The 24360-nt window shown below is 52.0% G+C and overlaps 7 protein-coding genes across 7 annotated transcripts; 2 read left to right on the forward strand and 5 right to left on the reverse strand.

Annotated features, from left to right (window-relative positions):
* Window positions 1-732: 732 nt before the first annotated feature.
* FIBRA_02552 (uncharacterized protein) lies at window positions 733-3344 on the reverse strand (the record flags this gene model as incomplete). The annotated part of the gene is made up of 10 exons (XM_012324411.1): window positions 733-1064; window positions 1122-1149; window positions 1203-1340; window positions 1412-1651; window positions 2313-2390; window positions 2441-2459; window positions 2510-2863; window positions 2942-3028; window positions 3077-3180; window positions 3246-3344. The coding sequence occupies 10 exons, from the start codon at window positions 3342-3344 to the stop codon at window positions 733-735; spliced, it is 1479 nt and encodes a 492-aa protein (XP_012179801.1).
* Window positions 3345-3762: 418 nt separating this feature from the next.
* Window positions 3763-10898, forward strand: FIBRA_02553 (uncharacterized protein; the record flags this gene model as incomplete). Its single annotated transcript, XM_012324412.1, has 16 exons — window positions 3763-3913; window positions 3971-4119; window positions 4183-4449; window positions 4509-4581; window positions 4640-4884; window positions 4936-5270; window positions 5322-6097; window positions 6148-6888; window positions 6945-7544; window positions 7600-7724; window positions 7776-8724; window positions 8786-8922; window positions 8974-9609; window positions 9668-10084; window positions 10148-10385; window positions 10456-10898. 16 exons carry the CDS (start codon window positions 3763-3765, stop codon window positions 10896-10898), a joined length of 6282 nt encoding a protein of 2093 aa, XP_012179802.1.
* A 371-nt stretch (window positions 10899-11269) lies between these two features.
* On the reverse strand, window positions 11270-11897 carry FIBRA_02554 (uncharacterized protein; the record flags this gene model as incomplete). Its single annotated transcript, XM_012324413.1, has 2 exons — window positions 11270-11413; window positions 11463-11897. 2 exons carry the CDS (start codon window positions 11895-11897, stop codon window positions 11270-11272), a joined length of 579 nt encoding a protein of 192 aa, XP_012179803.1.
* Window positions 11898-12214: 317 nt separating this feature from the next.
* FIBRA_02555 (uncharacterized protein) lies at window positions 12215-13993 on the forward strand (the record flags this gene model as incomplete). Its single annotated transcript, XM_012324414.1, has 2 exons — window positions 12215-13729; window positions 13793-13993. The coding sequence occupies 2 exons, from the start codon at window positions 12215-12217 to the stop codon at window positions 13991-13993; spliced, it is 1716 nt and encodes a 571-aa protein (XP_012179804.1).
* A 596-nt stretch (window positions 13994-14589) lies between these two features.
* FIBRA_02556 (uncharacterized protein) lies at window positions 14590-18168 on the reverse strand (the record flags this gene model as incomplete). The annotated part of the gene is made up of 4 exons (XM_012324415.1): window positions 14590-14940; window positions 14994-15241; window positions 16766-17060; window positions 17116-18168. The coding sequence occupies 4 exons, from the start codon at window positions 18166-18168 to the stop codon at window positions 14590-14592; spliced, it is 1947 nt and encodes a 648-aa protein (XP_012179805.1).
* An 806-nt stretch (window positions 18169-18974) lies between these two features.
* On the reverse strand, window positions 18975-20644 carry FIBRA_02557 (uncharacterized protein; the record flags this gene model as incomplete). Its single annotated transcript, XM_012324416.1, has 5 exons — window positions 18975-19094; window positions 19154-19755; window positions 19813-19910; window positions 19965-20457; window positions 20512-20644. 5 exons carry the CDS (start codon window positions 20642-20644, stop codon window positions 18975-18977), a joined length of 1446 nt encoding a protein of 481 aa, XP_012179806.1.
* A 2680-nt stretch (window positions 20645-23324) lies between these two features.
* On the reverse strand, window positions 23325-24212 carry FIBRA_02558 (uncharacterized protein; the record flags this gene model as incomplete). Its single annotated transcript, XM_012324417.1, has 4 exons — window positions 23325-23488; window positions 23538-23697; window positions 23755-23821; window positions 23884-24212. The coding sequence occupies 4 exons, from the start codon at window positions 24210-24212 to the stop codon at window positions 23325-23327; spliced, it is 720 nt and encodes a 239-aa protein (XP_012179807.1).
* Window positions 24213-24360: the final 148 nt, after the last annotated feature.

Genomic DNA, 24360 nt, shown 5'->3' on the forward strand with positions numbered 1-24360 from the left:
TATGGATCTGGCACTCTTCTAGTTCCTCTCGTACGCTGTCCTTTCGAGAAAGACCAGAGCGGGATGGTAAACGTCGCATATTGCACGGCAGGGGGACCAGAGCCGGACGATGGGAACTCGGAGGACTACTAGACGCGACAGAATCGTGGGAACCAAGGCTGGACGGGTCGCAAGAGTTGGCGCAGGTCGATACGCGTCGACGGAGATTTTGCGCGCGTCGAGACTGGAGCTTTCTGCGGGACACAATGGCGACGTCGGGAACCGAAGATACTCTATGGGATTGTTGCGTGCGCCGTGGTGCCATACCAAAGTCGCGACTTGTCACGTCTACTCGTGTCCAGGACCGCAGTGGGCAGAGTCCAGGACTGTAAAGCTAGTATCGTCCAGCGAGAACAACGCAAAAGCCAATAGAGAGAATCTTGCCCAATCTGCTCAACGTCGGATTCGAGGTCGCCGAGGTGGTTCAGAACAAGAAAACACCAGCCAAAGAGCGACAAACACCCCGCCACAGTCGGGCGCTCACATCACACCCGTCGCGATCACGCCGAATTCACGTGCGCGTTGCACAGCACGACACGTTAAGTTTCAATTCTAAAAAACGACTATGGAATTCGCGAGCACAAAGCTATTCAACAGCTGTAAAAGCACCCGCAATAGCAAAGTGTAAATACGTATATATTCATGTCCTGAAAAGTTGAGCTCATCAATTATGATGACATAGGCGGTTATAGCTTAGCGACGATTTTGCGCAGCACGACTTTTTGTATCTTTCCCGTTGATGTTTTCTAGGAGCAGAACAGCATCAACCGCTACAGTGATGATGAGAAGCACAGGTATACGCACTGGCAACTCATCTACAATCTCGACCCACTCTGGACAGGCGAATCCTGGTAGTCGCGTCCGTGCATGCTTCTTCAGGTCATCGACGAATGCGTCATGGCGTCCTGACCACTTCGGAGCGCCCTGAGGTTGAAGAGTTACGAATGCCATGGGACGCTCACCCCAGCGCGCGTGCGGTCTAGCGACTACAGAGACTTCGAGAACGTCAGGATGAGTCGCAAGCTCTATAGCAGACCGGGTCAGACAGACTCCTATTTGAAGGGCCGGAATCAGTTGCAGACCTTGCTCAATAGCGAGACTTGAGGCGTTCTATAATATGTGATTAATTGCTTAATTTTGATAGTCTTGTGTGATCTGCACACCTCTCCACCAGATATTATGATATCCTTGCTCCTGTCACAGACTGCGATGTACCCGTCCGGATACACAACTGCTAAATCACCTGTCCAGAAATACCCTCCACGAAATGCCTTTTGTGTTGCCTCAAAATCCTTGAAGTACTATTGATTCATCGTCACAGAATCAGTATCTTACGCATAAAGCTTCGGTGGGGCCATTATCAAAGACATACCTCCCTCATCACAATGTTTCCTCGTATTACTATCTCACCTATTGTCTTTCCGTCCTTCGGCACGTCCACGAGGCAGGAATGCACATCGGTAGGGTCATCTGCCTCAGATCGGTACACGACACGGGCATCATCGGAGGTTGCAAAGCTTATGCCTTGTCGTGCGAGCTGCCGCGCACGTTTGTCCAGAGAAAGGCCTTCCCAAGATGATTGCTCGTAGCAGCGGGTGAATGGACCGTATGTCTGCGAGATGATGAGACTAGACGGAAAGACAACAACACCTCTTCAGAGCCTCACCTCACTTTGCCATTCATACGATCGATACTTAGCGTAACACGGTCGCACTGGGAGTAATGTGTACGTACGTTAAGCCATATACATGTACAGGCTGTATATTATTCTTCTCCAATTCACCAATCAAATGAGCAGTCGGAGCTGACCCAGCAATCACAGCGACCACTGGAGCTTTCAATGGTCTCGCTTCAGGCGCGTTTAACAAGCCGATCTAGAAAATGGGTATCAATCCTTGCGAGTAATACGCATGCGCAACAATATGTACCTGTACAGTTGGGGCACCACAATAATGAGTTATCCCTGAGTTCAAGAGATGGTTCCAAATGTGAGGATATGACACCGTTCTAAGCGTAATCTACATTCAGCGATGTATAATTAGAATTGAACACAGATTTTAAATGCAAATACTCCCCTGTAGTGCAGAGGCAAAGGTAATTGCCCATGGGAAGGTCCAGCCACATGCATGGAACATAGGTAGAATCCTTCCAAATTGATGTAAATCAGCTCCCGGATGAATCATCCATATGTCTGATAATCACCATAAATACGCTGAGTCTTTATCTAGTCTACGCAGCTGTCAATGAAACGGGCACCAGAACCGGAGTTTAACATTGTGATACCTTGTCTCGTAGGCGTTTGCAATAGCAGCAAGGTATGTTCCCCTTAATGTTGTAACCACACCTTTGGGCTATATGAAGGGTCAGCTACATGCCCACATACTCACAGAAGCATACGCACTCTACCTGTTGTCCCTGATCTGATCAGAGCTTGAGACCAAATCTGTTCACCAATATAATCGAGACTCACGTGTAGCAGAGTGCAGCGGGTGCATCCTCATTGCTCTCCCATGCTAGTCCCGCCCACCCTTTCTCCCTGCTGAACTTCCTTCCGTTGGTCAAGAAGTCTTCATACGGGTCACCCGCTCTCCCCGAGTCCTCCGAAACGATAATGGGTATCTGAGCGTTCTGAACGAGATGCACGAGCTCGCGGTCGACGAGAATCAACTTCGCCTCACTGTGCTCAATTATATACGCGACTTCCTGGGAAGTGAGACGCGTGTTGATCGGGCAAATGACAGCGCGAGCAGCAAGAACGCCGTGATGCGCATCTGGAGTCAAGATTTTCAGCATACCATCAAAAGAAAACCAAGAATGAAGAAAACTGGCCAGCTATTAACGGTCTACACAATGCTCAGCGTCAGACGTTTGACGTACAAGCCGGCAATTAACGCGTACTCACGAATTTGGCGCAAGGACCGCGACCCGATCTCCAGGTGAAATACCAGCTTGTATTAAAGCGTATGCTAGGTTTTGCACCCGCTGAGTCCTAAGGAACCCGATGAGCAGATATTTAGTGATGTGGGGTCACGCATACCATACGGCGTAGGAATAGAAGACTGGATGCGAGCGGTCTGGATGAGCTATCGCGAGTTTATCTGGATAGATCTGAGCAGCCTTGAGCAGAAATGCAAGGGGGTTCTGATGGCACATGTGTGAGAAACGAAGCGACTTGTATAAAGCCCGGGCAATGATCGTCACAGTACCAGTGGATGTTTGTACACAGGAATCCCTTGTGGCACCTGTAGTCTGTATAGTACGTCGTTTGGGGGAAAGCTTTCTTTCGTGGGGCGGAAAGACTTCATGATAGCTGCTACTGCAACCGGTCATATTGAAGATCGCCACTGGTGAGGACTCGAGCCTCCTACTAGGAGCAGTATCTGGACTCGTACCTGCCAATGTCATGTCTGGCTCTTGCTGTCTAATCTGTAAAGAGATAGCCAATGTCTCCAAGTTTTGCCGAGGGTCTCGCTGCACCAGCTTCAAAAGAGTTGCTGACAGCAGCACAATAGCACTCAAGTTGATATCTCTTTGCAGTTGCCGCTCAGCGAGTCTGCTTCGAGCACGTAACCCCGCATTTACCCCGCATTTGGATTCGGCAGACTCCGAGTCGCGTCGATTGGTCAAGTGTCGCGACAGATCACGTGCGAGAGAAATTGAATTTGTGCAGTTACTGAGTTACCCTGTAGACTCTTGAGTCTATGGTGTAGGAACCGAGCCTTCATGCGCATGCCGCAACCGGTTCGTAGAAAGCCAGGAGCAACTCCCGTAGACAATCTCAAAACAGGCACATCTGAACAGCGCTATAAGTTCGCTAATGCGGGGGATATTGAGCGTGGCCTCGAATCTCAGGACGAGGCGGGACTTGTTGCAGGTAAGCAATAGTGAAGTTACAGGCATCGTCTATGACCTTTAAACACCCTCCTTGCAGCCTTGACTGCTCTCCGTAACCAGCTTACTGTCAAACACGACGAATCTCCGCTATCTGCAAACGATGAACGTATATTGCTCGTGAAGTCATGGCTGGAGGTCTCGTCCGGAGCGAGGCGGATTTTTGATATATGGGAAAACGCAAGTCTGGTACGTAGACCCGCCCCATGATATTCGTTTTCTTTCCTCCCCGACAACTGATATCAATTGCAGCGGCAAATGTCCCTGACAGCGCTTCTAATCAACGTACTTTCTTCAGTCCTAACACTCTTGTCTTCGCATTATCTATATCATGGCCTGGCGCAACCAATTCTCAAAACGCTGCTATCGTCACAATGGTCGCAGCGACTCAATTCCTATCTGGGAGGCTCGCACAACGAGCTACTGCTTGTGACTCTGAAAATGTTCAACAGTATGTCTACTTTTGCCGGTGGCAGGGAGCGTCGGAACGTATTTGAGGTTTTTGCATGGGAAACGAAGGTGGGTTTAGTGATTGTGGAAAGTCGCGAGTCCAACGTCCCAGATTGATGTTTGTCTAGTCGCTTCTCAAGTTGCTGCATATGAGACGCAAAGGCAAGCCTGATTTTAGCGCCGATATCATCGCTCGTCCAGGTAGGTCTCAGTGCTAGTCTTGACATCTTTTGTCAATGCGCATTCTAATATTTTCTAGACATTCGAACTCTTTTTGTCCTATTCTTGCTATCGTTTGTCGACAATACTACAGCAAGCGCGACGAAAGCGGCCTTTCTCGAGCAACGCCGCGACACATTTGGCTCTCTATTCAAGGGGTTGTATCAAGACCAGCACGTACTTATTCGAAGAGTCCTTGAGGTGTGCTGGACTGGCATCTGGTTGGATCCGAAGGTGCCGCGGACAGCAAAAATTGCCTTGTTCAACGAGTCCGTACTAGCTCAGGTAATTCGTGTCTGAGTGACTTCTATTTTTCTATATTGATGACCGCCGAAGTTGACCAGAATATATGAACGTGCCGAAGCTGAGGACAACGATCCCGAGCATGTTCCTGCGGATGTAGTCCACCACTTCTTGCTTGCTATATGCACGCATCCAGGTATTGGAGTTTGCTTTAGGGATAAAGGCTGGTACCCTCGTGAGCTCGATACTAATGAAAACGTCCCTCGCCACGATGATGAGATGGTGGATAATGATACACCACGTAGATGCGGGAGAGTCCACAACAAGATTCTAGCCAATGTACTAAGGTCGCTGAAGGTCAACGAGGATTTACGACAGCAAGAACTCGCCCTGAAAATTTTGTCGTCATGTCCGGAGCTAGTGTCCGGGTAAGAACCTTCGACCACCGCCGTATTCTCATTTCACTGACTTCTTGATAGATATTGGTCCTCAGCCTCCCTAACATTGGAACCTCGCCTGTCCTCGAAATGGCTCACCAACATTGCATTCTTCGGATCTGTAATCTCTCTACCTGTTCCTGAGCCCAGCTTCCTGCTATCGGATGGCCGAGATCAAACTTCGTACCAACCTGTTCCACCGCCTCTCAACACTGTTGTCGAGAATATTCTCCCATCGGTGAACATCAAGACACACCTGTCTCGTGGATTACAGTCCTCATCGGGCCTCGTCAGGCATTGCAGTGCGCTGGCACTGGCCAAATGCCTATTAAAGTATCAAGCCGTCGTGGGCTCTCTTGAGGTGGTTGGAGAGGCTCTAGAAGAAGATGAAGAGGGGTTATGGCATACACGGCGTCGCGAACTTGAAAGAGAAGTTCGAAGAAGGGTACCCGATTTCCAAGTCATAGTGGCTTTTTCTCAGCGATCGAATGAAGCTGCAAGCACAACTCCGAGTGTCTCTAATTCGGATACACTCGAGAGCATCAAACTTCCAGCCAAGCAAGCGACCAACGATACCCAATCAGCACTACTTTCCGAGAGTGCACAGCGACTGTTGTGGCTGTATCACCGTTCATTGCCTATGCTTGTGGCAGAAGCGCGTTTCGATGTTGGTAAACTCTTGGCCGGGTTCCAGCACGGTAATTGGTCGATCAACGCCTCGGGTTCAAGCACAATACTGGGTTTTGATGCCCTCCGCCAGCTCCACACATTGAGGTTGTTGGGCGAGAGCGAACAATTCAACTGGGCTGGGAAAACAGGTTTGTCTGGCATTGGTTTTTTATGTAGCCTGAATGAACCATTTGGTTAGGTTCCTCGAGCAATTTTCATGTACTCTTGAGGTTGTACACAGTTTCCGAGAGTTCAGCCACTCGTGAAGCCATCTCGTCTCTCCTTCGACGCGTTCTCTCCCAGAGCCTTCTATTTCAACACCATGCGGATGAAGTCTCGATATGGCTGGAGTCTCTTCCGCACACAATTCGTTATACAGACGCTCGGGCTCCGGACGGGTCGTCGCTGACAGACGAGAAAAATGATGTGATCACATTCCTGGATGGCTGCGCTCAACGTTGTGCTAAAACGCCACATTTATATATCGAGGAGTTGGAAAATATCGTGCCAGAACTGATCGAAGGCGATGAAAACAGCTATGGTGAGACTATATCCCGTGGTTCCGACGACCCTCGTTACCTCCCAAGTCCGCTGGTGATGACCGTCTTGGAACAGCTCAATATCAAGATGAGAGGGAGGCTGTTGTCTGATTCTCACACGCTATCCATTGTGACTTTTGTGCGGATGCTTATCCAAAAGCTATCTAGCAAGGTGTTGAACTTGGGTATCCTGTCGCAAATTGCTGGGAGGGTCGTGACCATTGTGCGACCGCACTATGATTCCTGCCGAGATCAGTCCTTGCCTTCAGGCATAATGCGTGAGCTAGGATTGATGGGAGGAGCAGACCTCACGAGGCTCCAATCATACGCCGAAGACGCAATGGGCACTGGTGACGTCACTGTCGAGGAATTTCTTGCCAAAGTTGAGGACTTACCCACTTGTAGGTGATACTTGCATCGTGCTTGTTGCATCGCGTACTAATGGCAAACCTTGCAGCAGTAGAGCCAACAATGAGACTTACATTGGCATATCAACTTATTGATTGGTTTCGTCTAGTGGAGCTACCGATTCGCGCTGATATTACTAGGCTCTTTCTGACGTTGGAGAATTTGAGCAAAAGGGCTCTCGAAGACTTCATCCGATTTATAAAATTGGATCAACATTCAATCTGGATTTGCTGGAACAATGAAGTCCAGATCAAAGGGCTGATGACTGTGTGCGCAGCTTTCTGCGAAGATATATTACCATTGCTAATTCCATCCTGCAGATTTGACTTTGAAGTTTTGCTCTTCCACGCAAGCGCAGATGTCATCTCCGACTCGCAATCGCGCCAGATTTTAGCCGATTCTTTGACGCGTAAACAGCCTACTCTATTCGAAATGCAGCGAGCAGCAATGCTCGTCGTTCATAGGCTACCATCTCATGGCATAAGAGATCCGAGCTTCACGCCTTTGATGATGCTGCTAGCCTCTGTGATCTCTGCTGCGCGAGCGACACTAAACCGAAGCGATGTCGTGGACCTAATACGGTATGTTTTCCGTCTGGAGGCCGTGCGCGGCTACCTCACGGATCCCCTGCCCTCAGTCATAGAAGCAGGTATGATTATGCCATTTACTATTCAATTTCCAAAATCCTCAACATGAATGTGCAGGTCGAGAAATATTGATGACCACCTTCTCCAGTCCTTTGAGCGACATAGCCGATTTGCTCGCTGAATATAGCCATCAGTGGGCAATGAACATCAAGGAGCGTATGGGTGGTATGACTGATGGCCAAGTGCGTCAGGGTCTTCCAGCTTTTTGACGGTCATCTCACTCGTTTATGCAGAGCTTCCCGGCTGGGCTGTGGCTCAAATTCATGACGCAGGACGACCTACTCTCTCTTCTCGATCATTTAACACATGAAGTGGTTACTTCTCAATCCGACCCTCCCATTTTGCTAGTTGACGACCTTGTTAAAGCAATCATACCTCTGTCGTCATCCAGCCCTCGGCTATTGACATCTCGGCGATCCGGTATTCTAGCCCTGAGCTCCTCTTTTCCGCGTTCGCATCCTCTCCAGAAGGTTGTCGCCATCTCATGTCAGGGTATGCTCGCTCTCTGTCACGACGGGCTCCCAATGGGTCATATTCATGAGGGCAAGCTATTCAACGTGGTCGCCAAGGCCCAAGACCAATGGCCGCCGCTCGCTGCTGCTGGGCCCGACACAATTGATGTCCACGAATTCCTAGCTACGGAACGGTGGTCACATTCGACAGTGGACATCGTCACTGGGCAGTTATATATGCAATCGGGTGCTAGAGATGTAGTGATGAAGTGGCTCCATACTCAATCTCCGGCTGAATGTGCCCCTGATCATCTCGCACGGGTCATATACTGCCTCCTGGATGCTGGCAGCTCAGCTGAAGAGGGGGATGTAGAGTTCTTCGTACCGCACTTCTCTCGGATTATACGTGCTATTGCGCTAGGGAAGACGTCCAGTTATTCGATCCAGGGCAGCGCAAGCTGCACCGAGTGCGTTATTATCATGTTACGACAACTACCATCGATTCGGCCGTCACTACTTTCAGCTTTGCACAAAGAGTCCGAAGTATCGGGGAGGCGTCCTCTTTCACCACAAATTCTGGATCTGGTCGGGCAGCTGGCTCGGTTGAAGATACCTAGTGTTACTGAAACTATCGACAGCCTTGTGGATGCCGGACTTCGGTGGGCAGCTCCAGAGCTATCTGGAGGCAGCGATTTATCTGAGGAGCAAAGCGAAGTTTTACGCCAGCTTAGTGAGCTGTTTGTTTACTCCTTTCATAACGACAAGGTACTAAGCTATATATCTTGTTGCAGCGTTCCTTCTCCCGTATGCGTCGACGGTCAAAAGTCATCTTGCAGAACCTGTCGTGACGGCCATCATTGATGGACATCTGTCGCACTATGAGGTCCTATGTCTACTTCAAAAGCTCTTTGAAACCACTCGGATGAAAGTGAGTTGGTGTCCCATCCCCACCTAATTGGCATACGCTCAAATCTGTCAGCCTGCGACGGTGAATAGATTTTTACAAAACATCGTTCAACGACCCGACTTGTTCACCCTGTGTGCATTGATTACCTCGGATTCGAGTGCAACATCTCCGCGAGACGCTATCATCCTAGTCCTGCATACACTTTTCCATTTACATCCCACGAACACTTGCCAAGCTACACACGTTGAACCGTTGGTCAGACTGTATGCGGGCTCTTTGGCAGAAGCGGACCGCAAACTCCTTTCTATCTTCCAACTGTTCGAGACGACCAGGAAGGCATCTGTGGCCGGTTTCTTCAGCTACTGGTCGTCCACGCAAGGCATACGGTCCAGCAGTTCACTCGATGCCATCCAAAGCTTAGATCCGAGCCGCATTTTCAAGACGTGTCTCACTCTCCCCCGTATGCGACGTTCGCAAGACAGCATGTGGCAGGATCATGATTTGGATCGTCAGTTGTACGACCCGACGTTTGTTGTCCTACTGTTTGCCCAAATGCTTGCGGCCGAACCCCCCTCATCGGCCCTGGGTTGGGTGCAGACATTCAGGACCAACGTCGTCAGCTTGCTTATCTGCGAAATGTCCGCCAAGGACAATACGCGGAGGACGATGGCCATATCGCAGCTCGCGGCTCTGTACAAAAAGCTCCAGGTGCGTTCTCACGTTTGCACATTTTTTACTAGTCGACTGACGAGCAATGACGCCGCAGGAAGCTGATATCCAAGAGAAGTCTTTCGTGACCCACATCTTAGATCTTGTTCGTGACGCTCTCCCATCTCCGGGGGACGGTGACGCTCCGCGCCTCCCGGCATACACGACACTTCTCTTTGCACACGCCCTGCGCGGTGTCTTCTACCCCGCATACTTCATCTACCCGCTGACTGCACGCTTCCTCTTGCAACGCCCTGTCTTTGACACGGGGGACGTACCAATGCTGTTTGGAATGCTCTACAGCTCGTCAGATCAGTGGAAGAAAGAGCGTGCGTGGATGATACGGCTGCTGGCGGATGGGATGGTCGGAGGCGACGAGTGGCGAGTGCTGAAGAGGCGGCATACGTGGGACTTACTTGCAAGCTTATTGCAAAGCGAGAGCCGGGATGCCAATTTGCGACGCGGGATTCTCGAGGTGCGTGTCGGGTTTGCATCTGTGGCGTCATACGTCGTCCTGTTGACATGGTGAGGGATACAGTTCCTTGCGAACGTGACGTGTCATACACGCGCAACAACGTCTCTAATACTTAAATCGTCTTTGTTATCATGGATCGAGCTTCAGCTACGCGGCATACGCGACGGAGAGAGCTTAGCGTGGGCCAGGATCTTGGAGAACATCCTTGTCGTTGCAGACTTTGTCAAACTGGAGACGTCCACAAGTGGAGAATGGCGCTCCATCCTCGCTCGGTGTCTCATGAGCGTGTTGGACAGTGCAGGTGTGTTTATCCTCTGAGATTGATGATAATCATCACAAGAGCGTGTTGGTAACACAAATCCCGAATATAGACTGTAATACTGGTGGGTTTTGTTGCGTCGTGCAGGCCACCCTCCGGCTCAGCCTCCTCCCCGGTCGCCCTGTTACACGGCTACCATCGCTGCTCGCGCGCGCTCTTCGCTGGCTGAAGGCCGCCGAAGGTAGTCTGATCGTCCCCGTAATGAATCGCGTCACGCAGCGGGCTAATCAAATACCCCCCACGAAGCATCGGCTTCCTCCATACCACGCACACGTACTCTTCAGAGCGTCTCCAGCGGTCGAGTTGGCTGACTGGGGCGAGTGCACGGAGGCACTGTGGCGCATTGCAATGACGGCGGATGGTGGGCGTGAAATGCGCGAGGCGTGGGATGAGTTGACACCGCGGATGCTGGTATGGCGCTCGCTGGTGGGCCAGGCAGGCAGTGAAATGGGCGAATGGGTGAGGAAAGAGGTAGGGGGGAGCATTCTGACATGACCACGATCAGGCGTGTTCCTTATGAAATCCCGGGATCCCACAAGAAAGCACAGACGGAATTCTACAGACATGTCAGAGACTCCCTGGGATCCCGGAGAGTCTTGCTGTAGCAGGGTTTGTGGTCACTTAGAGAGCCCAGGTCTTATCGGTGTATCACTATTGGCACAGCCACTGCTGGGGTGAAATCAAAGTAGGAAAATCAGAAGTTAGATGCATGAAAACATACACTTACAGAAACTCGAATATGATTCGAAGTCGTGTGTGCAGGGATATGCTGTGACCAACTGATATTATGGTGCGGTATCTGTATAAACTACTTTTGTCCTGAAGAGGATCGGTAAAGTAAATTTGCGTGAATAGCGCTACATTCGTCATGACGAAGGAGAATCGTCGAGCACAACCTCCATTTCGTTGATGTCAGTGCCGCGCCCTCGGGTCGAAGCGGTGAAGACGTCTGCTCCAGAAGCGAGAGAGTCGATGAGCAGCGCAAGACGCGATGTGGACATGTTCGGCTCCTAAAGGCACGTTAGTCCATATGATGCAGACCCAGGAAAACAAACCCACTTTGCGAATCTCTTCGAGGTCATTTCTGAACGCATCCGCCACGGACGACATCCAGAATTTCCTGAAGCGATTTCTGAGGATTTGTTCAGACTGTTGGTCCGGAGCCTGCGAAGGAAGAAAAGCAGGAACGGCGGTGGGAGGAGGGGAGAGCGAGGGAGAGCGAGGCCGGGTATGTGCAAGGTGATGATCTATCTCTACTTCCTTGTGTATCTGAGGAGGGCGCGGGTCGTCATCCGAGTCATCGTCTGACGAAGAGTCGGAAGAGCTGGATGAAGATGCTGCAGGGACGGAGGGTTGAGGAGCAGGGGCTGCTGGCTTTGGTGCATCCGAGTCGGAATCATCTGAATCATCTGAGGACGAGGACGAGACAGCGCGCCGTTTTCGTTTTCTGTTGCGTTTTCGAGGTAGAGTCGGTTTTGCAGGCGGGGCCACCATCGTGCTCGTCGTCGCTGCGAGCGAGAGATGAGCAAGCAGCCTGAGACACGGGCCGATAAGATTAGATATGGCGCCCAAGACAGAGTTGTCCACGCCGAATCTAACTTTATTTTCTCCTCCTCCTAGCTGTACGGAAACAGTGGTCACGATGGATAAAGTAGTTGGGATATTAGGTGGGAGTGGGTCTTTGCTCTCACCCGTCGCCCGCTCGATGGTTTTGCTGATCGGATGTGCTTCAAAGCCCTCATATTTCTTTTCATCTTCATCCCGCTCAACTCCCCGGCTCTCGGAATGCAGGTGGCGGCCAGCTAGGTCGTATGCTAGCAGCTGCAGCGTCTCTACTCAACGTCGACGTCGTCATCCTCGATGCTGGTGACCACACGCCCGCGAAACAGCTCGTTGCTCCTCGGCGTCCAGGTCTGTCTCATGTGGACGGATCCTTCGCGGATCCTGTGAAGATCCGCGAGCTCGCTGCAAAGGTCGACGTGCTCACTGTAGAGATCGAGCACGTCGACGCCGCTGTGCTTGACGAGGTGCAGGGCACACTACCTCTCGGGGTGCATCCAAGTCCGTCTACTATCCGGATCATTCAAGATAAATTCATACAAAAAGAACACCTCTCCGCACACGCCCTCCCCGTCTCGGAGTTTATTCGTGTAGACTCAACTCCTGAGGCAGTCCGGGTAGCCATCGACAAGCTCGGACTGCCTCTCATGCTCAAAAGCCGGACTCTCGCGTACGACGGACGGGGCAACTTTGTGATCCGTGAGCCGGAACAGATTGACGCGGCATTGTCTTTCCTTGGGGACAGACCATTGTATGCGGAAAGATGGGTACCGTTTGTCAAAGAGATTGCGGTCATGGTCGTCCGTTCCGCCACCGGCGAAGTCTGCTCCTACCCGGCGGTCGAGACGGTGCACAAAGAAAATATATGTCACTTGGTATTTGCACCTCTACGTAGCCCCGACCCTGCGGTCCTATGTCGCGTCCGAACTGTTGCGGAGAAGGCTGTCCACACTTTCCAAGGAGCTGGTGTTTTTGGTGTCGAAATGTTCCTCGTAGAAGACGGCTCTGTATACTTGAACGAGATCGCGCCGCGACCTCACAACTCTGGCCACTATACTATCGAAGCATGTGAGACATCACAGTATGAAAATCACCTCCGTGCCATCCTCTCCCTCCCTCTGGGCTCTACCGCACTCAAAGTCCCCTCCGCCATCATGCTTAACATCATCGGCGCATCCAACGACATGCACGAGGTCACTGCCCTTGCGAATCACGCCCTCGCCGTACCCGGAGCTCGTGTGCACCTCTACGGCAAGTCCGACTGTCGCAAGGGCCGCAAGATGGGACACATCACCCTCGTTGCCGGCTCAGACGCTGAAGCGCGACACAGATTGCGTCCCCTCCTCGAACGTCTCCCTTCTATCTCCTCTCCCCCATCCCCCAGCGATCTGGCCGAAATCAATATGTACGCGCCAGTCCCGCCAATGCCAGGCGCGGGCCTCGCGCACCGCCAGCCGCTCGTAGGAATCATCATGGGTAGCGACTCGGACCTGCCCGTGATGCTCCCCGCAGCACGCATCCTCGACCGTTTCGCCGTGCCGTACGAGCTCACGATTGTCTCTGCGCATCGCACACCGGACCGCCTCGTCACATATGCACGCGCTGCCGCCTCTCGTGGGCTTCGTGTCGTCGTCGCCGGTGCGGGCGGCGCCGCGCATTTACCTGGGATGGTCGCAGCGCTGACGGCCCTACCTGTGATCGGCGTGCCAGTGAAGGGTAGCTCCCTAGATGGGGTCGATTCGTTGCACAGTATTGTGCAGATGCCGGTATGTGCTTTCGTATGGTGCTGCACGCCATGTGATTACTAATGCACTCTTCAATATTGGCAGAGGGGCATTCCCGTCGCGACTGTGGCCATCAACAACGGAATGAACGCCGGGCTGTTAGCAGTGCGGGTTCTTGCCGTAGGTATGCCCGAGTTGGTCGATGCGATGGACGCATATTTGAAGGGTCTAGAAAACGAAGTACTCGCGAAAGTGAATGAATTGGAAACAGTCGGGTGGGAGAAGTATATTGTGAAGAAGTCATAGTATATTTTGAAGCAAGAGTAAACGTCATCATAAGTGTTCGATGTTGGGCTGTACTTGCTTGGCTGTAGGGGGGAATAAGCGACGAATCAACAAACGAGTTAAAGCAGTTGGTGGCATCGCCTAATGTAGACCAACTCTTTTTCTCAGAAGGCCATCCGAACTTGCAGGACGGCCTAGATAATTGCGAATACATTTCAAATACAAATGATAAATTGAACTTGGTGACGGCTCCTATAAAAAATTTCACTTGCTCATACCAATCGAAATCAAATTATATAATGAAGGATCAGAGGCTCACACATACCTCTAAAGAAAGTCCCTCCGAAGGATATTGAAGGCAAGAGCGAGGGACCGAGATCTCGAGCTAACCCATGAAAACCCGATAGCGACGTCTATTGATCAAATATTCGCATCTGACGCGTGAGATGCGCAAGAAAGATTTCGCCATATACAGTACACGACATACAACGTACGAGGAGCAACTGCGTAAACCTGATGTCACCGGTTCCCTCCGGTAGCAAGGTCTGTGATTGAGAAACGATCAGAACGGGGAAATCGCGCCAATACTACCAATGAACGTACAACGATTCAAAGCTCTAGGCGAAAAACGCATCGTCAATCGTCATGGACGACTCGAAAGCAACGGAAGTCGTGTAATCCTCTATTCGCTCTCCTATTTCTTTCGATATAGGCGTCGGGAAGCGTCCACCATCGCCTGTGGTAATACGCCACCAGAAAACATGTCTTTTCGACTCAACGAGGCCACATTCCGATGAGCCGATTTCAAATGCTAGATATTGGAGACTTGGGATTGACCAGGAGATCCAAGAAGAATATTTGTCCGCATCCGTCTGTACTTCCTCTCTTTCTTGAGCAGGAAAAGCTTCAATAATGCGAACGCGGATCAGAATTAAGTGTGATTTTTCGAGCACAGGAAGGATGACATCCTCAATACAGGCCGTCAGTCTTGACTCGAGGACGAGGTTGATCCGAGACTTACTATCCACATCCACAGAGCGCGCAGACCGAAAAAGTCGAGATGAAGAACCCTCAGGCGGGGGTTACCCTCGATAACGTCCGTCCAAACCTCAACAAACGTCTCCGTGATTGTCAACGAAAGAACGATCGGGTTCGTGTTTCGAATTCCAATGCAGGCATATTCTATCTCGTCGGCATAGATAGCACTGTGGTACACCAAAGAAATGACAGGACTCGAGATTCTCCACTGGTTCAAGTCCCGCGGACTTTCTACAGACAAATTGTCAAGACGAGGCCAACAGTCAGTGATTGCTTCCGTGTGGCTCGTTTGTGTCAGCCAGACATTGCCTAGGCACAGACTTCGAAGGTTTGGGAATATCTGGACAAGACTGGATACCACCCCAGAGCAAGAATACAGTCGTAAATCTTGCACGCTTGGGAAGCATGCATGTGCATCAGACTTCGTCGGCACTGGGATCTTCGCAGAGTGCAAATTAAGGTATTGCAGATTTTGAAGGTTGCCGAGCCGCGTGAGCAGCGTGAGAGGAGCCGACGTGAATGAGCAATGAAAGAGAAGATGCCTCGGCGAGCTGCGCATACGGGTGATTACGTCGGCCGACCGATCCCCTCCAAAGATAAATTCAACGGTATCAAGTTTACGCAGAGATGTTATAGTATCTTGAAGTTGAGGGGCATTTGTCAGTAGCCCCTCAGTGTGCATTATTTTCAGAGACCTCAGATTATGGGAGGCTCCTAAAACAGCAGAGAGCGCAGGATAATTATTTGATGAATCGCTGGAGATGTTGTTTACCGATATATGGAGTTCTCGAAGATATGACAGTCGCCCATAGATATCTGAGAGCATGTGAGCACAAAATCGTGCCAGCTGCGTATGATCATGTATGACAGCGCTACGGATAGTATGACGCATAGCAATGAAGTGAATTCCTTTGCACGTCGCGGCCAGGCTTAAAGCATCTCTGGAGGGAAGGTAGGATGCGATGGTATCGAGAACGTCGGCATTGAGGTCTAGAAATTTCATGCCGACAAGAGCTTGAAAATAGTGATGGGTATAAATTCCAAAATACACTTCAAGCATACTACTCACAATGCCACCTTCGTCGACCAAGACTACTGGTAGATTCGATCGCAAGATGACGAAATTGAAGTTCGACGATTCTGTAATCGTGTTTCCGAGAGTCTCTGTAAGAAGGCAAGCGCGACGAAAGAAACGAAAGAAACGACAGCCGGAGGCTAAATGATCGTAAGGACTATTGGTTCAGTCTCAAGTCTCAGCGTTCAAACGTTCAATTTTAATCACTCGGAGAGGCTGTGGTACTGCCAGTGGCCCCTTGGCACGCGCTTAGAGCTTCGGAAACTAGAACGGCTCATGTAATCAAATGTTGGCGCTGGACGCGCATTTGGCAAGGAAATGCTTCCGCTTTGGAGGCCGGCCCGAGCCACCTCGGCTCTTTGTGCACACAAGCATTATATTTTTATTTGTATGCATGAAAAATTGAGATCTCCGCAGGAAAATCAACACGACACAGTGTGTGGCATATCCGCGAGACTGAAATTTTAACGTGTAGGAAAGATGGAGTTTAATGCGATACATTAGAAACATACATTCGTCGGCGGGGAATATATATCAGTAAGTAGCTATCACCTTGCTCGAGTGCCGACTATACTGACTTAACTCAGTCGTTGAATTCGAAAAGCGACTCTGAGAGACAATTGAAACCCAACCCTAAGTGTGAGTTTTAAAACTAGCCACGACAGTACATAACCACATACCATCGAATGCCATAGATGTTTCGAAAACTTCAGACGACAGATAATTTTTCACGCGTATCCCCACCGCTGGCGATATCGGCCTGCGTTCTCTTTCCCCGTTATCTTTGGTGATGATTTGCCACCAACGCATGATTGACGGATCCACGCCGAAGGCCAGACAACGAAGGGAAGGCAACGACTGCACAATCTCATCGGGGAATGTCTCTGCTATAGTGGGTTCTGGGTGATAGAGCCCGTAAACACAGATACGGAGAAAGATAATCTTCAACCTCTTGAGAACCGGTAGCACATATTCCTGCACAAGTAAGTTCAGCACAAGCAGATCAGCGGCATAGGACACGACTATTCACCATCCAGATCGGCATATTGAAATTCGCGTCGAGGTTGGCAAATCCCTCACGCTCAACGAGGCAGAGAGAAAGCGACCTGAGTCGTTGACGGTCTTGCACCAGCTCCGCCCAGCAGTTCGTGAGGGCATCTTTCATAGTCAGCGAGAGGGCGATAGGCTTCATCCTTCTGATTTGCGAGAACGTAATCTCCGAGTCGTGTGTGGTATTGATGAGAGCCCTATACGACACCGAACGCACCGGACAAGTAATCGGCCATCCAATAAGATCTTCAGCGGATTCCGCAGTGAGTTCGTCCAGGCTCGGCCAGCAGTGATCCACATTAGGCATCTCGTGCCATCGTAGGATCCCGTCCAGATGGATAGTCCGAAGGTTGGGAAATGAATGCACAATAAGTGTCATCGGAGCCTTGCAAGACTCCAGGCGCAACGTACGCATGCCCTTCCAGATCAGCTGCGGATGCAGCTTCTCTTCGAATCGCATCCCATTTATCTCCAGGGATCGCAGGCTCCGAATGTGCCCGATGTGGGGGAGCAGCCGCCGATTGCTGATCGTAAACGATGAAGGGCATCGCACGACCAGTTTGTCGAGTCGGCTTCGCACCTTGGAGAGCATTTTGATACTGTCGCAACCCGCATGGTGCAACTCGAGCACCACAAGATTGTTCATGTCGCCCACAGCTCTGGCAACTACAGGCGCATTCTCGATCAAGATCTCGGTCAGACGCAGGACGAGGATCCGCAAATTCTGCGATCGTCGTAGGACGCGTGCAAGAATAAGGGATGCACTGTCAAATTCGCCTTCTCTCGAAGTGTCGATTAGAGACACGTGAAGCTCGCGCAAATATGTCGAGCGGTCCGAGATCTTGGAGAGCACGCATGCACCAAATGACATGAACCTCCCGTTGTTGTTGAGTATAGACACGCGGGCGAGTGCTTTGCGAGCGCCTATATCATGCACTCTTCGACAAGTGCTCGACAGATAGAGGGCGTCCTCGGCTGAAAGGTAGGACACGATGGCGTCAAGGACATCATCGTTGAGATCTAGGAAGTTCATTGGATCTAGTGCTGATGCACGTTAGCTGCTCGATTGCGTTCGTAGGTATGCACAAAGTCACTTACGATGAGTTGATACAGTTTCGGCAAAACATTTACTTGGTATTGAATGCTATACAGAAGATAACTGGCACGGCTGTTGACCATCCGCTAGAAAATATGGCAGAGACTCTGCACAGTGCACGAGTCACCACTAGGAGTCGCCAAATAGCATTTTAGTAAGCAAGTCTGTAGAAAGAGCCGGGAATGTAATCAACGAACTCACATATAACAATAAGAAGAGGGGATCGATAACGCACTGAGTTGGCAAAAGCTTCAAGTTGGGGGCAACACGCTAGTAGCCACCCAGGTCGATCAGTCGACCCAGAAAAGGAAACCGCTCAAGTTCAACGTTGATCACTGAAAGAAAGCCCCTTGTCGAAAATAAACATACCGCGCTTGAATGAACTACGCCATATCACGGACGAAAATAGACCGCATCTCATGAGAACAGATTCGAGTATCATATTCCTAACTTCACCCTAGTCGCAGCACGCCAAAAAAAAAGTCGGAATAATAATTGCGATCCTGACCTTGTTTACCCTCATGCATCCAATATGCAATTAGAAGTGCACATGACAATTCAGTCGAATATGTATTCAATGGCGCGGAATTCTATTGCATGCGTACTGTGCTACAAGAGATCGATACAACGATAATGCGATGATAAATAGTTCTTAATGGATGCATTAGCCACCATTATATAGCAAATTACCAATTATAAGATAGTGTTATGCCCCCGTGACGCTATTAGAAGTAGATGAATCCTCAATTTTGTTCTGTCTTTGCGTCTGCAAAGAACTCCACCAGCGTCTGGCCAAGGATCGCCAGACCATCTTCCATGGCCTCTTCCGTCCCAGCAAATGTCAATCGGAAGTAGTTCAATCGCTACACAAGAAGTCTAAGTCAGCTATCCACATTCCAAGACCCATCATCAGTCAACTCACATCATCAATTGGGTCTTGCGCATCGGCATACTTCGCGTCCGTCTCCAGCATGAACACCGACGCGGGCATCACAAGCAGCCCCGCCTCTACACACCGCTCAAACACTTCCTCCATCAGCTCCTTGCAATTCGTGCGCGCGCCCGTCACGCTGCGGACCTTCTGATACCGCGCATGACGCTCGACGTGAATCCGCGCCCAGATGAACATCCCAGCCTCGCATGGGCCCGCGCTCGCCAACCCCGTCACGCCCACCTCCCGCGCAAACAAGTCCAAGAAGAAGTCTCGCCGCCGTTGGTACTCATCCCGCAGCGACCGCACCCATGCATCAAACCCGGTAACACCCCACCCATCGGGCCCAAGCAGCTCGGCGAGGAAGATCTGCCCGAACGCGTGCGCGTGCTGCGTCGAGGAGTCAGTGAGCGAGATCAGGTGCTCGTGGAAGAGGGAGTTTGAGGTGATCCATCCGAGGCGTGTGCCTGGAGCGACAACCTTGCTGAGCGAGTCGACGCGCATCACACGTCCGTCGACGTCCATGGAGAGGAAGGACGGCGTGAGCGCTTGGGTGGACGATTGAGATGTGTACTGGAGAAAGTAGTATGGGTCTGGAGAGAGACACGATGAGAACGCGCATACATGCATGACAAGACGCTTGGACTCACCATCTTCGATGATCATGATGTCGAATCGCTGCGCCAGCTCGTATATCTGCCTCCTCCGCTCCATCGTCAGCGTCGATCCGGATGGATTTTGTCCACATCTGCAATCGAGGTTAGAAAACGGCCATTAATTTGCTGCTCCCCATAGTACTCACGGCACTGTGTACAGCACGTGCGGTCTCGGTCCCCGCCTATCATCCCAGTTCTCCATAAGCCGCTCGAGCTCCTCCGGGATCAGTCCTCCATCGTCAATTTTCACGGGCACCCATTTGATCCCCTGCGGTAGCGCCGCATTCGTCAGCGAGCTGAACGAAAACTCGTCGGCGAGGAAATGGTCTCCGGGGCTCCCCAGCAGCCTAAAGCACTTTGTGACGCCGTCCCCGTTGCCGATTGTCAGGGTGCAGACGTGATCGTGTGGCTTGTGGTAGAACTCGGTGAGCTCCGTGATCGCGCGCTGTGTCTCAACCAGCCCCGCTCCGTTCGTGTACTGCATTGCAGACTTGACAGGCAGGACGCGGTCCGACGCAATTGTCTGCGAGCGCGCGGCGGGTCCCGCTCTGCGCCAGGTCCCGACGGGGTCTTTCTCGGCAACAGATGCGACTTGATATGATATGCGCCTGATGGGGTACAGAGATGAGTGTGGGTCGCCTGCGGTGCGTCCAGATGAGTATTGACAGCAGGACGACTGTGAATGATTCGTACCGTTTGCGAGCGACACCATGTTGGGCTTTCTTCTCGCTAATCTTGCAATGGCCTTCATCGGATTAGGCTTGCGAGCGCGGGCCTCTATAGAGAGGTGGTGAGACAGGTCGATCTGAGTGCTGGTGGATGCCATGGAGAATGATGATGTTCGTGGAGGATGCAGGATGGCAGGTAATATATGTGAGGAAGGGAGGGGAAGATGCGCTGAGAGGACCAGTGGAAGCTGGGAAGATGAGGGGAGACGGCGGGCAGTAGCTGTGCTTTATACCTGTCGGCCTGGGGATGGGATGGCAGCCAAAGATTGATGATGGCATGTCGAGCGTCCATGCACGGTGCGTCCGAGCCCTCCGCGGTGGATGCATAGCCTGACTCCGCGTGCTGAGGACTCACGCTGCTGCCGGAGAAGAGAAGAGGGAGGAGGATCAACTTAGTTGGGCGTGCCTGCCTAGACACCTTTGGCCAGACGCCCGACACGCGGCAGCCTGCAAAACAAACGCCGACGGCTCGTAGTCAGCGCTACCACTTGCGAGAAACGATCTCCGGAGCGCACCGTCGCTGTGTTGCAATTCCTCTGTTCATGAGCGATGAGATTTTAGAGACCACAGTCGTGTCGTATATTTACTGGTGAACCTCGTGCGGCCACCGTCTGAGCACCGAGTCAGATAGGTTTCGGCGACCGAACGGCGATGGGGAAAGGGAGACAGGAAGGCGGTGGGCGAGCGAGGGCCACTGATCCGTTCGTTGCTTGCAAAATCTTACCTGCATCGCCCGATCGAACAGACGCCCATATCATCTCCCTCACACGCTCGAAGATCTCTTCGACTGGGTCCATCCTGACTCGAACGCCGCGACAATCGCCTCAATAATCAAACACTCAGACCGTCCCCCTCACAGGCTCGGTCCTTAGCATGTTCAAGTTTCGATGAACGGACCGATATTAAATGTTGCTGTATCCAACAGCGTTTTCCCCGTCCGAGCCTGCACGGAGGCTCATTCGGCAGCGATGAGTCTCCCGCTCACAGCCACGGTGTCTCTTCGATGAATTTCTTCATTCATATGGCGTCCCAATCCATCCGCTTGCACAGCTCTCCCGGCGAGGGCAACGGATCTCCTCCGAGCTCCTCGCGCTCATCTCACACCAGTGACACCACCATCCAGGCAGCAGCAATGCATCAGACCGTGGTGGAGGCGCAAAGCAGTCACCTGCCGAGGTCTGATGAGTCTCTCTGGTTTTCATTCACCGTGGCTTACACGTATCCACACCGTCGCGGACTCGGCGCGAATCGCACAAGGACAGAGTCGCAGCGATTACTAATATCTCTGGGCATGTACATCATCCCTTGGTGGCAACCACGAAATGATAACACGAAAGTACCCACAAGTTTCTGTTCGCCAGTCCGAGGATGACGGTCGCCGCTGGACGACCGTCCACATCCCGCCGCGTCCACCGCTCACAGGATATTGTTCCGCATCCACTTATTCCTGCACCGTGCCGAGCACCCATCCGGCCTCCTCACACTTCACGCACTATTCCTTTTCGAGATGTCACTACTTTCTACGCCGCACAAATCCCCGGAAGCTCAGACAGGCTATTCCTACATCTCCTTCTTATGAACCTGCTTCGTGCGAGCCTGGAGCGGGGGAATATCTGCCTGTCGATTGGTCCATGGATTGTGGTAGGCGTCCAAGCCCGAACTACGAGTATACATACCTAATCCTTATGCGATTTTGTCCGCGGATCGACGAATTTGCTCCCGCGGGACGACGCGGGCCACACGCCTTACTCCAGTCCGCCTTCCAAACCCGACATGCGATCGTCGTGCGCGCTGCCGACGGTCCACTCCAAGCCTTCGACGCGGGAGGCGAAGTGAATCCTAGCGATCACAGTCCGAAGCCCCAAGCCTCGAGGCGCACCCGGGCCCCCCGCGCGCCCACCGGCGAGTCTCTGCGGTACAGCACTTCGCGCTCGCCGGTTCCTGGTCTGTCTGTGTCATGCACGACGTCTTTGCAGCGTTCTTTCTCCAGATGCTCTACAAACATACGAGCCGGGTCTGGCCAAGACCACTGCTGCCACTCCGCATCTATCATGGCCCCAGGGACGAGTCGAGACCGTACCAGTAATTGCACACCAGCGAACCCCACATATACGTCACCGGCCTCCCCGCTCTCTGCACATTGTATGCCGAACGCTGGACGCGCGTTCGGGGCCGCTTCTCCCGGGTGCCTCCCCTCCCGGCCCGCGTCCACGTCGAACCCCACCATCCTCAATTACATGTGCGAAGTCGAACGCGAGAACCCCGCATCGCACGTCTGCAGGGTCCAGGGACTTGCGCCCGCACCGATCGTGTTTGGTGTTAGACACTGCTACTGACGTCCATTTCCATGCGATCTGCGTCTGCCATCCCGTCCCTCGTGCTTGACGCTACTGGTACTGGGTGTCTGCCAGCTTCACTCGCGGCGTCATTCCATGCGGTGACCTTCAAATGTATCCATTGCTATTGTACACCTACTACTGTACACATTTTTCCATTATGATTCGTCCGAGACTCTGATGCAGAAAATGTATGCGTGTTGGAGAGAGCGCGCGGAGGCCAAAAAAACAACACATCGACGAAAACGAAGGACGAGCAGCTGTGAGGCAAAGTCTATGGTGGCAAATGAGGGAGGGATATCGCTGTTTGGTGGAGATTGGAGACATAATAATGATACTGTAACTAGCAATCGAAGTGAAGCTCGCCGAGCAGAAGAATGACGAGATTGATGAGCTCGAGGCGAGTGAGGATGCGCGAATACGGAGTGGCGTATGATCTTGATCATGAAGAGGCCTTGCGGCGGAGGCTATCCCGCAGATGCGCCATGCTGCGTGATGCCCGCCGGCGGATGTTTGCGAGGGGGCCTTTCTTCTGACTCGAGCCATAGACATAGCGTGCAACGGAGAACATGCGCTCACGGAGGTCATCTAGGAGCAGAGAGCATACTGGAAGCGGGGGTCAGCCGAAGACTAAGACATGGAGATGTGGACGCACCGAGCATTTCTACTACCTCATCTGACGGCAGAGATCCGAGCTCCAAGTAATCGTCCCCCTCGCCGGTCGCTGGGCAGGGAACCAAGGTGCTGGGTGCGCCTTCGGCTGGGACGCAGTTCTTATGCAGAGCGCCAATTTCCTCTTCGTCATCGTCGAGGAGCTGCCATTGAGTATGGCTTGAGTGCCAATGATCAAGAAAAGAGCGGGGTGGACATACAGTTAAACTGTCCGCCGTCAACCGCCATACGTACTCCAACCGTGTAGGAAGCAGGGTCTCATCTGGGCTGCAGCGTCCATCGGCGTATCAGACATTTCATCTCGTATACGATTGAACGCTGACACGCACTATATCTTCACGAACGCGGCATCAAACAGTTCTGCAGCACCATTGACGATATCGTCGCCGACGCGTATCAGCGATGCAGACCGGCCCTGCCATGTGATCTCTGCGACAATGTTCTCATCCCCATCTCGCACGATCGTCGTAGAGCGGTCGTCTGAATACATGGGCAGTGGATCCTGCGACGTCGAGGAGCTGGCTGTGCTAGTAGAGGACCATGAGCCCGTGCGAGGGCGCTGAGGGCGTTCGGTAGTGGTGCGAAAGGCGACGGTGCCTGTCGCGCAGTCGATAAGGGACGTCTGGCAGATATCGGAAGTGGAGAATTTGAGCAACATCTCGGATGATGTCGAAGGCTGGAGGGCAGAATGATCAAAGGGGAGTTCGGACGTCCCGTGCAGCAGCGATTATATAGGGCACGTCGGCGATGAAACGCTGGCAGCGAGCGCACGCTAAGCGAGCGAGGGGAAGGATTCTGGGGGGGGG

The sequence above is a fragment of the Fibroporia radiculosa genome, assembly GCF_000313525.1.
Source record: "Fibroporia radiculosa TFFH 294 genomic supercontigs, scaffold1320, whole genome shotgun sequence".
NCBI lineage: Eukaryota > Fungi > Basidiomycota > Agaricomycetes > Polyporales > Fibroporiaceae > Fibroporia > Fibroporia radiculosa.